The sequence below is a fragment of the Cervus canadensis genome, chromosome 20, assembly GCF_019320065.1.
Source record: "Cervus canadensis isolate Bull #8, Minnesota chromosome 20, ASM1932006v1, whole genome shotgun sequence".
In the NCBI taxonomy this organism is placed as follows: Eukaryota; Metazoa; Chordata; class Mammalia; order Artiodactyla; family Cervidae; genus Cervus; species Cervus canadensis.
The window spans coordinates 59,435,836-59,450,505 of NC_057405.1; the positions used below are offsets into that span (position 1 = coordinate 59,435,836).

A 14,670-nucleotide genomic window follows, 5' to 3' on the forward strand; every position below is an offset into this window, starting at 1 on the left:
GTCATGCCGTGTGTGGCTGTGGAACTCCGGGGGTCCCGGGGCGAGTCAGCTGAGTTAGGGTCCAGGAGACCTCAGGCAGGGCTGGTGCCTGCCCACTGGTGGGTGAAGCCAGGACCTGGGGCTCATGCTGGCCGACTGGACTATCTGCTCCTTTTGAATATTCAGTTCCCACCTGGGGTCTTCTGTGGCTAAGCCTTCTGGAGTTCTCTAACAGTGATCAGCTCTGGCACTCTTTATTTTTGGATTTATCCAATGGAGGCGGCAAAAATCTTCATCTTCTTGAAACCAGTGTCAATTATCTGTCTTTACCAATAGACTGTGATATACCCGAGGACAGGGGATTACTTTGGTTTCTCTAGATGAACAAATGTGGGGCATAACTTAAATGCTGACTAATACTTTACATTTGTGTACATATTTTGCATTCACCCACATTCCCATTCATAAAGCCTGTTAGGGCAGGTGGTATTACCCTGAGTTTTCAAAGAAAATGACTATTTTTAAACTTCTTAGTATCTGTAGCCAAATCAGTTCCTTTTCCAAAGGGCTGCATTACCATTAACAATCATGCGAAACCCCAGGGCACAGGATTTCCTTACTCCTAACGTATCACTGTTACCTGTAACCTCCTTGTCCTTCCCTCCAACCAGTCAGTCAGTGAAAGACTCCAGGCACTAAGGTCGTATTTTGATTTTAAAATGGCTTCATTTGTCTCCCTGGTCACATTTTCTCTCCAAATATATACAGAAACCTCATTTATAAACCTGAGTTCTTCTACAAGATATTTTTCTTTGTAAGCTGCTCTGACCAAAGTGACAAAACAGAGTTATGAGAGTGAGGAGATGAGACAAATGTGGTAGGTTTACTGCTACATCTTACAATTCCTCCTCAGATCCCCAATGCTAGAAACAATCCATGACTGTTTTCCTATAGCTACTTACTAAGCAAAACTCCAGGGCATTAATGGTATCAAAATCCATTCACTTATAAAATCAAAAATGTTTAGGTGTAACAAGCCTCCTCACATCACGGAGAGACAGGTATTTAGGAGGGTAATAATGAGCAGAGGGCAGCTGGGAGGCAGCTCCAAGAGGTGCGGGTCTTATTGAGAGCACTCTTCCAGTCTGAAAATAGTTATTTGTGTACTGCAGTCTTCCCCCTCTCTTCGCTCTTTTCATGGCAGAGCCCTAATAATGTCATTTATAACCAGGTTTATTTTTACTTTATAAAATCAAATATGTGAGTATTTTAAGCATTGCCATTCTGAAGTTGAGAAATCAACCGAAGTCTTAACACTGGGGAACAGATGGACAGATCAACATTCTACAGCAACAAGACTCTACTAGTGTCAGGTGCAGCTCTGGGAGGGCAGCATTCTTGGTGGCAGGGCATGTGCTGCTGCTGAGGCCAGTGAGGGCATGTCCTGTGACAGTCAGCAAGGTTGAACAGAGTCTGCAAACTTGCTCCAGCCCTCACAGAACTACCTCCTCTAAGAGTTCTTTGTAACTGCGTCTCTGTTCACAGTTTAATCTGTTTTCCCCCAGTATTTTGGCCTTCTTCACAGACACTATTAGAAACCGAAGTTCATTTAAAATTGAACATTACATGTTAGCATCTGCCTGTTTCCACTGTTGACTGGGATCTTTCTCTGTGGGAGCAAAGAGGGGCGCTTAGCGTTTTAAGTAGCTTTTGTTACTGCTTTACCTCTAGGGAAACACACTGGTGGGAAGAGAACAGAATGAGAGGACTTTTAATTTAAGGGAGTGTTGAGATTATTTCTTAAGCATAACTCGGAAGATGAAATTTTTTTTTTTTTTTTTTCAATCTGGGTGAAAGAGAAAACTTTATTAATACCTGTTCTAAAAGGGAGGAGAAATAATTATGCAAGTATACTGGAAGCTGCTTACAAAATGTTTTTTGGTAAAATAGGATCATGTTTCAACACACTCACTGATAACAGTTACTGAAACAGCAAACCGCAAAAGGCTCATTAAAAGGCTGACCGGTCAGGCTACAGACTCTGAGGGCAGAGGAAAAGGGAGGCAGTTCCCTGCAGAAAAGGGAACCAGAGACATGCTAGGTGCCTCAAAGTAGTTTTGAGCACTAGGTACTGAATAACTGCTTGTTAGTTTGGCTGTGTCCAACTATGAAGAGGTTAAGAATGATTATTCTGTTGAGAATATTGTGTCTAGCTATTCTGATCAGAAAGATGATGTAAACAGAAGACTTATTTCCAGTGCATAATCAGATGAGCTATGTTAAAATTAATTTTTTTCTATTGAAAATAATTTTTTAAGAAGTACTAATATAATTTTTGCTTTCCCTCTGGACATTGTATCTAAATGAACATGGGAGATGTACTAAAACTCTGGAATGATGAAAGCTAAACATTTCCTAGACTACTTTTGCTCCCATTTAAAAAAAAAATCTGAAAGTTTGGGTAAGGGAATTACAGCATCAATTAGGATATGAGTTAAATTTGCCTTATTAAAATTCAGAAGGGGTCGGGTAGGGAGGGTGTAACTAATGTAGGCTTATAGACCAGATGAAGAGCATTCAACTTATAGCAAGATAAAACCACACTGCTGCATTTCATATTTTATTCAATTTTAATATGGTTTCCATTATTAACTTTTAAAACAAAATGATTTCCAGTTTAGAAAACAATGCACTGACCACATAATTCTTTTTTTATATACAGTTATACAAATATTCTAAATACACATTTTGTGTTCAAGATGATGGCAAATAAGATTAACTGTACAGTACATAAGGAAAGAAAATATTTTAAGCATATTTAGAAGCAATAGAAATGTCTATACAAAACAAGCAAAAATGGAATAAAATTTTTTATTTTTAAAGTATTGCAACAGGCCCACAGGTTTGTAACAAAAATGTCTTTGCACAGTTCCTCACAATGCCCCATTAATAGCTAAAGCAAGACAGCGGTTTTAGAAAATAATGTTTCAAAATGCTACACATGGTACTATTGTTTGCACAGTTTGATCAAAATAACAACTCTACTCTGAGTCAAGCAAAACCTAGAGGAAATATACCAAACAACTTGAAAATCATTTGTATAAAATTCATTGCACATTATTTTACTCAGTTGTTTGAAAAGTAAAAAAGTGTATTTACAAAATATTTCGCAGTCAAAATTATAAAGTGAATGAGTATCTCTAAGTAACACGTCTTGATACAGACAGTTCAAGGAAAACACGAATGTCTTTTTTTTAAAGAGGTTTTCAGTGCTCCTTCCACAGGGAAGTAAATACGATCTACTCAAATGGATTTACAAGATGTTACACATACTGGAGCAAATTCAACACCTGCATTATAAAACAATGTTAAAAAGGTGAAAGGATGAGGAATTTGTACATTGTAAGAAGTGAGCTATTCAGAGATCAACAAATACGATTTTTAATTCAGTTATCATAAAAGTCTTCATAGTCTTCAGATAATAGACAGACAATGAACATACTTGACTCGATGGAAGTTGAAAAAGCACCATGCACAACAGTTAGTGGTAAACACTGAAAATAGCACCTGGAATTCTGTGATATTGACAATTTAAAACTGGTCTAGTAATTGCCGGAGATACGGTGCCTTGGATAATTCTCTGTTTACTCGGGAGAGTTTGTAAAGTACTGGGCAGTTCAGAGAAACACATGGGATATGTCGATCAAAGCAGCCTGTGCAGTTCTTGCATATCTGAAAGAACAAGAGGAGTACATCAAACGATAGGACGGGTTCTATCTCTATGTGTAAACAGCAGACTTTTATAGTCCTTCGTGATCCACCACAAATAACTGGCACATATTACAGAAAAGTTTCATTAGTTTTCATCTTTTTGAAGCATAGCCAACCCTAAGTTGAGATGTTTCTAAATAATATTGTCTCACAAACCATACAGTGTGAAATTCCCTAAAGGATTCATTTAATCCCAGAAAGCAACTTTCATTTATGGTAGAATCCTATTGTATTAAGATTCACAAAACAGGCTACCCAATTACCATTCAAAGCCTGGCTCTTAAATTAGCTATGTACACTGTTTTTTCAAGTTACTTTAACATTTTATATGCTAATCAAAAAAGTTATCCACTTTCTTATTTCAGAAGAGAAAATGCTAGTATGGGGGGGGGAATATCAAAGATTTTGAAAGTAGCTGGATAGACCAATAGTTTCAACCCTGGCTGTACATGAGCTTAAAAATAGACTAATGTCTGAGCCTGATCCCAGACCAATGAAGCAGGGTCTTCGGGTGTGAGAGCTTAATCTGTACATCTTAGGGCTCCCAGATGCTGCTGATGTATGAGAACTGATCTAAAAGAAAATATTAAATCATAAGGCAGTTTTTAAAGAAAAGCATTATATCTTACCCAGTGATCAGATTTTAATATGTAAGGTCTCAAGTCACGCACACAGTTTGAAAGTGGTAAAACATGAAAAACTTTAAAGGATACTAGTGAGGGCCCCAAGGGTTAAGAAAATACAGGGTGATTTTTAATGTGAACAGTTTATCCAAGTGATTTTAAAAAGGGATAGCAATTAGGAGCTGTTATACTAATTACTTTTTAAGAGAGAAATCAGATCTGCTCTAGTTAATTCTCTGGTCTGTATCTAAGAGCTTCTGTTTTAGAGGGCTCACAGGGGGAAAAAAAAAAGAACTCGTTCTCTGCCCCAGTGTTTTTCAGTCGATTGCAGGGCCCGTTTTTCTCAGCACCCTGTCGCTCCACCCGGTGTTATGACACCGCCACAAGCCCCGAGCTTCAGTGTGCTTTCTGGAGACTGAATGTGCTGTTCTGTTCTGAAGACTTGCACCAATTAGATCTCTGCCAAGAGACCTAAAGCTACTCCTAAATATAGAATGTCTGTATTACAGCTACATCCAGGTGCCAGAACAAACTGATAAATATTTATGCACTCTGTCCTTGTCTGATAAATAAACCAGGATGGAATTACTTGTCTCGCTAAACTTAATGTTTAGTTTCAAGATCCTTTACTGGTGATTTAAACCCTGAACAGGTTATGTTTAAAACTTTAAACACCATAACCTAGAAACTTATTTTTTAACAGATACTTAAGAAAACAAACAAACAAAAAACACCTGCTTTAATATTTATTGATCCTTTTCCTTTGTTATCCTTTGGCTTACTTTCTCGATTTTTGAAAAATTTTCAGTTAGATGCTTAATTTTGTTTTTTATGTTTATAGTTAAATGTTTAAGGTGATGAATTTTTCTCTGAGATCTGCCATGGCTGTCTAGAATCTTGTATGTACTGTTTGTTTAATAAGGAGTGTTAAAATTTCAAAATAGAAGGATCATTTTGTTTTCTGAGTTTACTAGCTTTATAGAATTGTATTGATAAAACATTTGTAATATTTCTACTTTCTGAAATTTATTAAGGTTTTCTTTGTAGTCTAAGATATGTCAATTATTTAACATTTCATGTAAATGTTTTCTATAACTTGAAAAGACATATTCTCTAATCTTGGGTTAGAGAGTTTGATATATAATCAAAAGGTTTACCTTATAATGTTTAGATCTTTAGTAATTGTACTTATTTCTGATCACTTGTCTTGGTATGAGAGCTGTTTACTATTACTAGTGTTTCTGACAGTTTCTCATTTTATCTCCTATAATTTCTGCTTTGTGAGAATTCCTACAGGTTATTTATGTACAGGAGACACATTTTAATTCTCTTAGGAAAAAAAGCAATCCTAAAGTTAAAATATCTCTTTAAAGATGAACCACCCCTTATTTATGAATACCATTACTTTTAAAACTGCATTTTTATAAGAAATAAGACCTAATATTGAACGAGGGTTCTGGTTAAACTGATGGCATAACTAGTTAGCACAGTCTATGTTGCTGGGGGCAGAAGACAGGTCCAGGGAGCTGCCTCTGACTTCAGGAGCTCTGGAGGCCCTGCCCATGTCTGCACCTTTTACTAGAAGCCAGCTAGGGAATTCTCTAGGAGGGCAAGTTGCTGCCATTGGGGTAGGAACCTAAAAAACAGAAGTTAGGGACACCCAGTGACTAGTGGTTGTACTAACTGCAACCACCACTTTGTGGTGCTACAAAAACTGGGACAAAGGGGCTGAAAGTCGGTTGGTAATCACTGCAGTGACTTACTGCTGCTTTAACTGTGCATTCAGCAAGAAGCTGTCTCTGGGCTGGACTCTAGCTAGGACAGCTGACTCAGCAGTGAGAGAGGGCAGGCCTCTGTCCTCACCTCCTCTTTGGTGAGAATGCTCGAGCCACAGTGCTGAGAATGGACAGGATGGCAGCGCGGTCAGGGTTTAGGGAGAAATAATGGTGGCTGGACTATAGGATGATAACAGAAGGGAAGCAGAAAAGTTCTTATTTATTTAAGAATTAATTAGTAGATGGATGGGGAGAGGGAAAAGTCAATTTATCATTTCAATAAGCTAGGTTTCTATGGTTACATCAATAAAATCATACCTTTCAGATGCTACCATCCTTAATGAAATTCATTTACTCCATTCTAAATGGCTAGCTATATACACTATATAACTTATAGTGTATATATATACACTATATAAGAGTTTTCTGCCAGTGCAGAACAGCGGCTAGGATGGTGCAGAGCAAACAGTCTGTAACATCCTTAACTATCCTTCTATAACCATACAAATTCTAAACAGCCTCGTCTTCCCAGAGATGGCTTCTGTCCTGTTGCCCTGCGTGGCAGCTAGGAGTGTCCTTCTAGGAGGCTGTGGATACTCCAACTTGATTCAAAAGCCTCTTTACCTTGAAGGGGCATGGTGCAGAGCCTGGCCTTTACATACTGTGGCTGGACTACTTTAGAGCAGATGAGCTGCTAGGAGAGAGTGTATAGGAGAGTTCACAACAGAAGAGCTAGTAGGGACCTACGAAAGAGCATCAACCTGCATTCTGAGAAATCTGGGGCCAGGGACATGGCCAATACTATGGAGTCCAAAAAAAAAAAAAAAAATACTATGGAGTCCAGACTGAAAACCCGATGTCCTTACTATCCGCTGGATTCATTTTCCACTAAATCACACTGCCTCTCAACCATCTGGTTGGCTTTAAAACATTTCAATAACCTTATATGTTGCTCATCGAAAGACAAAACGAACTCCACACCACAAGATTGTTATTCTTTCCTGAAAGCTAAAAATGTAACTTGAAACATGATGGTATAAGAAGATACAATCAGTCATTAAGAACTGCAAACCTTCCAAGTAGACTAGCAATTCTCTAAGAAAACAAGATTTCTATGAGAATGGTGAGTAGAGATGGGAGACACAGCAATTAGTACTTCCTTTTTTAGAAACACTGCTATAAAAGGAACTGGGTGGCTGGACAGTATAGTCCTATGGTTCTAATAAACACAGTTTTTAGTAGTTCAATTATGCTATTTTCAGGATTTTAGAAATTCATTAACTTAGAATTCTTACTCCACTTTCACATCTCACACCACACCTCCCTCAGGAGTTGACTACATTCCCCTGAAGACTCAGACTGCTTGGGATTCTGGGTCTATTGAACAAGGATGTACCTTTACAAGTCGCTCCTGTTGACGTTCCAACTCTCGAATTTCTTGGTTGAGGATGACTGCAACATGCTGAGGCTGGCTGCGACATTTACTGCAGATGCCATGCTGAGTCAGGTCATCACACACAGGACAGTGTAAGGTAGTGAAATATTGTGCGATAGTGCCTTTCCGCCCTTCAAGTTCACTTCGAGAGGAGCTGGTGGCCTTCTGGATCTATACAAACATCAATTCGGAAATAAGTCTAAGCCAGCTTTATAGCAGAGTGGCTCTTCTCATGCTAATTACAGGATCACTAAGGCATTATTTCCTGTGTTCAACAAACTACCGAATAGCTACTATATATCAGGCACTGTTCTAGATAATGGGACTTTAGAAAAGAACAAAGTCCTTCCTTTATAGCTTAGTATCATCAGATATATTGTTTTGTTTTTCTTTTTTTGGGGAGGGGGGATGGTCTCAGAAAGGTACAAACTTCCAGTTGTAAATAAGTCATCAGGATATATTATATAGATTAGGAAATACAGTCAATAATATTGCAGTAACTTTTTCTTTTTTTTTTTTTTTTGGCAGTAACTTTAAATGGTAACAGATGCTAACTGGATTTTATATGGTGATCGTCTCATTGTCAAATCACTATATTGTATACTTGACACTAATATCACATTGTATGTCAATTATACCTCAATAAAAAACAAAAACAGTTTCTTGTCACTCGGTTTTTTTGGCTGCGATATGTAATATATGAAATTACAGGGGGCAAAGGAGATCAGGGAGGACAAAGGAGGAAATCCAGGTGGAGAGTGGATACTGTTTAAGACTGCACAGTTTTGGCCATGGAAGCAAGGTAAAAAAGTAACCTATTAGGCATTAAGGTGCAAAATTCAAGCAAAAGTAAACCTGGAGCATTTCAAATGAAATTAGATACATGTTACCTAAGCTTCCTTCTTTGAAGTTGATAACGGTTTCAGAGATCTGTCCTCTGATACTCTTTTCACACTGAAATAACATTATCTTCTTACTATCATACCCTTGGTGTATTCCCCTGGTGTCTTACAAGTCACTCTGCACCAAAGTTATTAGGTTAGCCTTTTATAAATGCCACGGGTTGAACATTCTTGCTGCTGATGTAATGAATAACACTAATAGCTTTGTGGTGCAGAGCCAGGGCCCAGTGTTACAGATGCTGGCCAGCAGACTGTCTGAAGCACAGCTTCACCCTCAGTTTCCCAGTAAAAACAATTTAAGTATTAACTTATATCAATTTTCCTGAATACTCTCAGGCTTTCATAGTCTGAGCAAATGGCTGAGCAGACCTAATTGTAAACATCAGATAACAACTGCTACTTTCCTAGAGTAATGTATCCCTGATTGTTACAGAACCACAAATTGTTCCTTCAGGGCTAGGATGGGGATAAACTAAGAAAAAAGGAGTTCAGGCAAAACTCCCTTTGGTAAGATTTCACACTGCATGTTTTATTTTAGTAAAATGATACTTTAATATTCTTTACTATAGTTACAGAACTATGTCTAGCTACTAGAGCTTATATATTTCTTAAACACCCATTTTGAAGGAATTTCTGCTCTCTTTTTTATTTGCTGTTTGTGATATTTTATAGTTAAGTGTTTACCACTGAAGTAGCTGTGGGATTTATTTTAATCTTCTATAATTTGGCTAATCTGACAGAAGCTGGGAAGGTGTTTGTAAAAGATAAAACCAGGAAAGTATAGCACCTTTGTTGGTTTAGGATAATAAAGGATTTGTTCTGCTCTGATAGCATGTAAATAAAAGCTTTAATTCTACTGAAAATGTTAAGTGAATCCTCTATGGAGTCATCACACAGGTACTGTTCAGTAGGCTTACCCTTGGTAATTCATGATACCAGCTGAAGACATCGATGCCAATAAGAGAGAAGATTCTTGCCAGGGGTGGAAGGATTTGCTTGGTGATGTAGTAAGTGGCATTCAGTCTCAGAGTTGGGTCCTGCAGGACCTCCACGGGGCGTCTTACTAGTTGGATAAGTGGTACTCCAGGGGCCCCATAAATGATGACGTATGGTACTCGCTCCCCAACTCGAGGCTCAGAGCGCCGATCGTAAGTAAGCATTTTCCTATTTAAATCCAAATAGAACAGTCACTCAAAGACTGTCATGGAAGGCATCGCTTCAGAAAATGAAATGAGAATTAAACAATAATCAAACCATGAGAAATTGACAAAGGGAACCTTCAAAGTAGTTTTAACTCTGACAACCATATACACTTCACTTAGCACCAAGTGCATATGCTCTAAGAGTTTAATAAAACTTACCCTGTAAATTACTGTTACCTGGAGAACAGTATGAGTTGGCAGATACCAACTAGTTTAAATTAACTATCATAAATCTAAAAGAGAAAGTTTAGCTGGTCAGCTGATCTCCTTCTAGAATGACACCACCTTACTGCTGTGGTAGGATCCATATTGAGGACGACCTATGATTCTGATATAGGAAAAACAATCACTCCCAGCTCTGTAACAGATCACAGTTTCACTGAATCTGGTTTTTGCAGGGAAGGCCAGAAGAGGAGCTCTTTATCCCATTTCAGAGCTTGCAGCACTTGGGGGTCACCCACTCAGGTTAATAAGGCTTCACCTGGGCGGGAGCACAGACTGCTGGGTATCTGTGCCTGTGGACGAGGTCTTCTCACCCACTCCATTCCGAACCCCGGAACCACACTGAGCAGGTACTGCGGGCCGTGCTGCTGTGAGCGTCATTACCTTGTGAGTTCCAGGGCTGGCACACAGGCACCGGGTTTGTAAGAGGCACTTCCTCTGTATTCCTTGGCAAAGATAAAATCTTGTATGCTGGCCTTTCCTTCCAGAAGCTTCATACATTGTCGTTGAACATACTGTTTAATTAAACTTATATCTCTTGTTTCAAATAGCAGCTTCAGGGAACGCTCAAGTATCTTAAAAAGAAAATGGATATGCTCGTAAGGGTAAAATATCCTATAATATATTTCATCACTGCTCTTACACTTACATAACTTACCAGAAAACATCCTGATCTACCTAAACAATCTGCTATTTACAATGACTGGATAATAAAAATTATTGAAACTGGAAATTATTTGGAGATTTAGCTTGCTATTTCTAAAAATAGATTATGTAGTTTGAGGAAAATCATATTGGAATGACATGCAGATGAAGTGTTTGCTGTGTGTGGTGAGCAACATGAAACATTTAAGTTGTCTTATATAGCCAAGAGTACTCTAGGCACAGAAAGCCAGACATGATTTTCATGTATTATTTTTTATTTACTCTGTTATAGAAAGGGTTGGATTCAGGTGGACAGAAAGAAGTTTAAACATCACCAAGGAGTGAAAGAAAAGCCAGTCTTTTGCCTTTTTATAATGTCAGTAAATAGAAACTGTGACAGAATTTTCTGTGCTGCAGTATTTCTATTGGAAAATGACTGACATACAGTGGAATGAATTTAAATTAGTTCCAGGTGAAAGCTCTGCATCTTATTTTGAGTAGTGGAATCCAAACGTATTTTACACAAGAAATTTGCTAACTTAGCTAAAGTACCATTCTTCCCTCAGAGAAAGAATACACTGGATAGTACCTTTCCAGAAACTAGTATGAAATATATCTCAAATTTATATGATGTTACATATATGACATATAGGTTTGATTACTGTCAATCTCCTATGCTTTTAATGCTCTCATATGGTATAAACAGAATAGCACTCTACACACTTTTTTTTGCTTTGAGAAAACCTTTATTGCACATTGTTGAATTAATTTGTTTGAATAAACAGCACACAAAACAAAGATTTATGTTGTGAAAATCCCTGAAGCTTCTAATCAGCAGTCTGCAAGGAGTTGAGACTTTGGCTTTGTGTCTTTTTAAGGCATACATTTCTCATTTAATTTTAAATTTTGAACATAATTGTTTTCCAAAATATTTTTGATGTCGGTTATAAAACTTCTCTACCATGAAACTGCAGTTCCTGATCCTGAAAGGCTACTCTTTTCTATGAGACTGAATGTGCCCCCAAGGGACCTGGTGCATCATGTAGGTTTTCACAAGGCTGGGCAAGTACTAATAAGTCAATCCCTGTGGGATCAAATATTTGGTATGCACTTTGATTTTCATAGATACACAGAATACTCTTTCAACTTTGTCCTTTAATACTACAGGAAAGGAAAAAACCTATACATGAGTACTAAAAAATCTGATCTTCTCCAGAAATCGTAGTAACAGTTGTCCTTCAGAACCATATCTGTGATTGTTATATGATGATTTTTTCTTTTCTTTCTCATTCTCTCTTTTGAAAGTGAAAGTCACTTAGTCATGGATGACTCATGTGACCCCATGGACTGTAGCCCACCAGGCTCCTCTGTCCATGGAATTTTCCAGGCAAGAATACTGGAGTGGGCTGCCATTTCCTATTCGCTACACACTGAGTTTTATGAAAGCATTAAAAGCACAAGAGATTGACAGTAATTATTTTTGGTTTGTTACAGAACGAATATGAGCCTGAATAAAGAAAAAAAAGAAATAAAAAATACTATGCCTAAAGTTAACTGTGGTTGAGAAATTTAGGTAATTTATAGGACCAGTATAATTTATAGTACCAGTGTTCAGAAATCTCCCTAACTTTTATTTGGTAACCCAAGTAAACAGAATTTCAGCTAATCTAAGATGGATTAGTTTACTTATGAAATTTCTCTGTTCATTGTCTCTTCTTTATTCTGCTTCACAGCTTTTGGGTGTTGCCACATGATAAAATATCATATCATCTCTAGATGATTAGGCAGTAAATTTTTATCAAGGTTAAGTGTTGCTTTTTAGCAACTGTGTAAAAGGTAAGGTGTGGGAGAGGTCAGAAACTAAGGACTTAAATAAGCTGCTTTCATTACAAATGAAATTCAAAAAATCATACAGTTTCTCTTTTAGTTAGACAGTCATATAGTCTATACAGTTCTTCCACCTAGATATTTGCTTAAGGATGTTTACCACTTTCTTTGCCACTTATTTCTAAAAGATGAAAACAAGATAGATAAAACTTACCTTAGAAACAGCAGGGCAGGAATCTCTTCTCACTGTTTCTATTCCTTTTGCATCAAATACTGGGTCCTTTTGATCCAGTGTTTCATACATGTAACCCACATACCTCTTTTTCGTTTGTAAGACACAGGGCAAATATACCTGTGATGAAATTAATAAAATGTCTCTCAATAAACCACTTTCCCCCCAACCACGAACATCTTATTTTTATATGTCTTTTCTTCTCTTTAACCAGATGTCAATTTTAAGAAAATTCTAAATACGGCTTAGGGCCCAATAAATTCATGAACAACACTTGGAGGACAAAGCACACAAAATGAGTTGTCTTAACTTGCACTACCAATATTGCTCCTTCCTCAGCTGACACTGCTCTTTCAGAGTCAACCATATCTCTTTAAACAATTAAAAAATTTCAGTAACACCTACATATGGTACAAATTAAAAAGTTACAAGAGAATATACAATAAAGAGTCTACCATTCCCTCCATAGAGGCATCCTCTGTTACTGATTTCCTGTATGTTCTTCCAGAGATATTCTAAGTACATGTACTTATACACATAGGGTAGCTTACCTTCCACCTCACTCTGCACTTTGCTTACTTCATTTGGTAATTATCTTGGAGAGAATTCCATTCTGAACAGAAAGTTCATTTTGTTTTGTAGCTACATAGCAGTCCATTTTATGAGGGTATATTAAATTTTGTAACCAGTTACCTACTCTGCATCATTTAGGATGTTTTCAGTCTTTTGGAATTACAAACAGTGTTCCTATGAACAACCTTACATGGATTAATTCGAAGGATAAATTCCTTGAAGTGGAATTCCTGGATGAATGGGTATGTGTCTCCGACCCTTTTTATATTAATAAACTGGTCCTTTCTTCTGCCCCAAGCTGTATCAGTAATCACATTAAATGTAAGTGGTGTAAAAAGTGGAAAACTGGTGTTAGAAAATGTGAAAAGAAAATGTAACTTGTAAAAGGCAGGAATGATCAGATTAGATCCCATCAAAGAGATACAACAACATGTTTTCTACTAGAAATCTGTTTTAAATAAAAAAGAATACAAAGGTTAGAAAAAAAAGATACAATTGTTAATACTAATCAAAACAAAGCTGGAGTGGCTATATAACATCAGAAAAAGTAGATTTCCAGACAAAGGATATTATCGAAGTTAAAAATATCAGTTCATCAAGGAGATAAATAACCATAAATGTATATATAGCTTATAAGAAAACCTCAAAATGCATGAAATATAAATTGGCAGAACTAAAAGCAAGAAACAGGCAAATCTGTGATTGTATTTGATGCTTTGGCCCTCTCTCCTAGAAACAAAGTCAGCAAAATTGTTATTGTTGGCTTCAACAACACTATTAATTATCCTAAGTGTTACTGTAGACCATTCCACCCAATAACCAGAATACACAGGGATTTTCAAGGTCACAGGGGAACATGCTGGGCTTCCTAGGTGGTCTAGCGGTTAAGAATCCACTTTGCAGTGCAGCAGACACCAGTTCCATCCCCGGTACGGGAGGAGCCCACGGGCAGCAGCTACTAAAGCCTGCGCACCACAAGACAAGACGACAAAACGGGAAGCCCGAGCACTGCGACTGGAGAGCTGCCCCCGCTGGCCGCCAACAGAGAAAGGCTGCGTGGTCACAACAAAGACCCAGCAGACTCCAAAAAAAAAAAAAAAGAGACCATATGCTAGACCAAACGATGAACTTTAACAAATTTAAAAGCACTGAAATGATATAGACTATGTTCTTTTACCACATGGAATTAAAATCAGTAACAAAAAGCTACCTGGAAATATTAACTACCTGGAACTTGAGCAGCACACTTGTGAATACCCTAGAGATCGTCATCGCTGAAGCGCAAGGCCCCAAGTGGCGTCTGCCTCCCTGGAGACCCTGGTGGAGAGTCCGCCTGCAGTGCAGGACGCTCAGGTAGACCCCTGGGTCAGGAAGACCCCTGGAGGAGGAAAGGCACCCACTCCAGTTTCCTGCCTGGAGAGCCCCATGGACAGAGGAGCCTGGTGGGCTGCAGTCCACGGGGTGCAAAGAGTGGAGCAGGACTG

At 38.0% G+C, this 14,670-nt stretch overlaps 1 protein-coding gene across 3 annotated transcripts in view; it reads right to left on the minus strand.

Annotated features, from left to right (window-relative positions):
- Positions 1 to 2,583: 2,583 nt before the first annotated feature.
- The window catches only part of REV3L (REV3 like, DNA directed polymerase zeta catalytic subunit), a 174,829-nt gene continuing 162,742 nt past the window's right edge, over positions 2,584 to 14,670 (minus strand). For all 3 annotated transcript variants that reach the window (XM_043439689.1, XM_043439688.1, XM_043439690.1), the window contains 5 exons: positions 12,596 to 12,733; positions 10,294 to 10,484; positions 9,403 to 9,649; positions 7,545 to 7,754; positions 2,584 to 3,711 (listed from right to left, as the gene is read on the minus strand). In XM_043439689.1, coding sequence (XP_043295624.1) covers positions 3,571 to 3,711; positions 7,545 to 7,754; positions 9,403 to 9,649; positions 10,294 to 10,484; positions 12,596 to 12,733 — 927 coding nt within the window. In that variant the 3' untranslated portion in view covers positions 2,584 to 3,570. The remainder of the gene's footprint in view (positions 3,712 to 7,544; positions 7,755 to 9,402; positions 9,650 to 10,293; positions 10,485 to 12,595; positions 12,734 to 14,670) is intronic.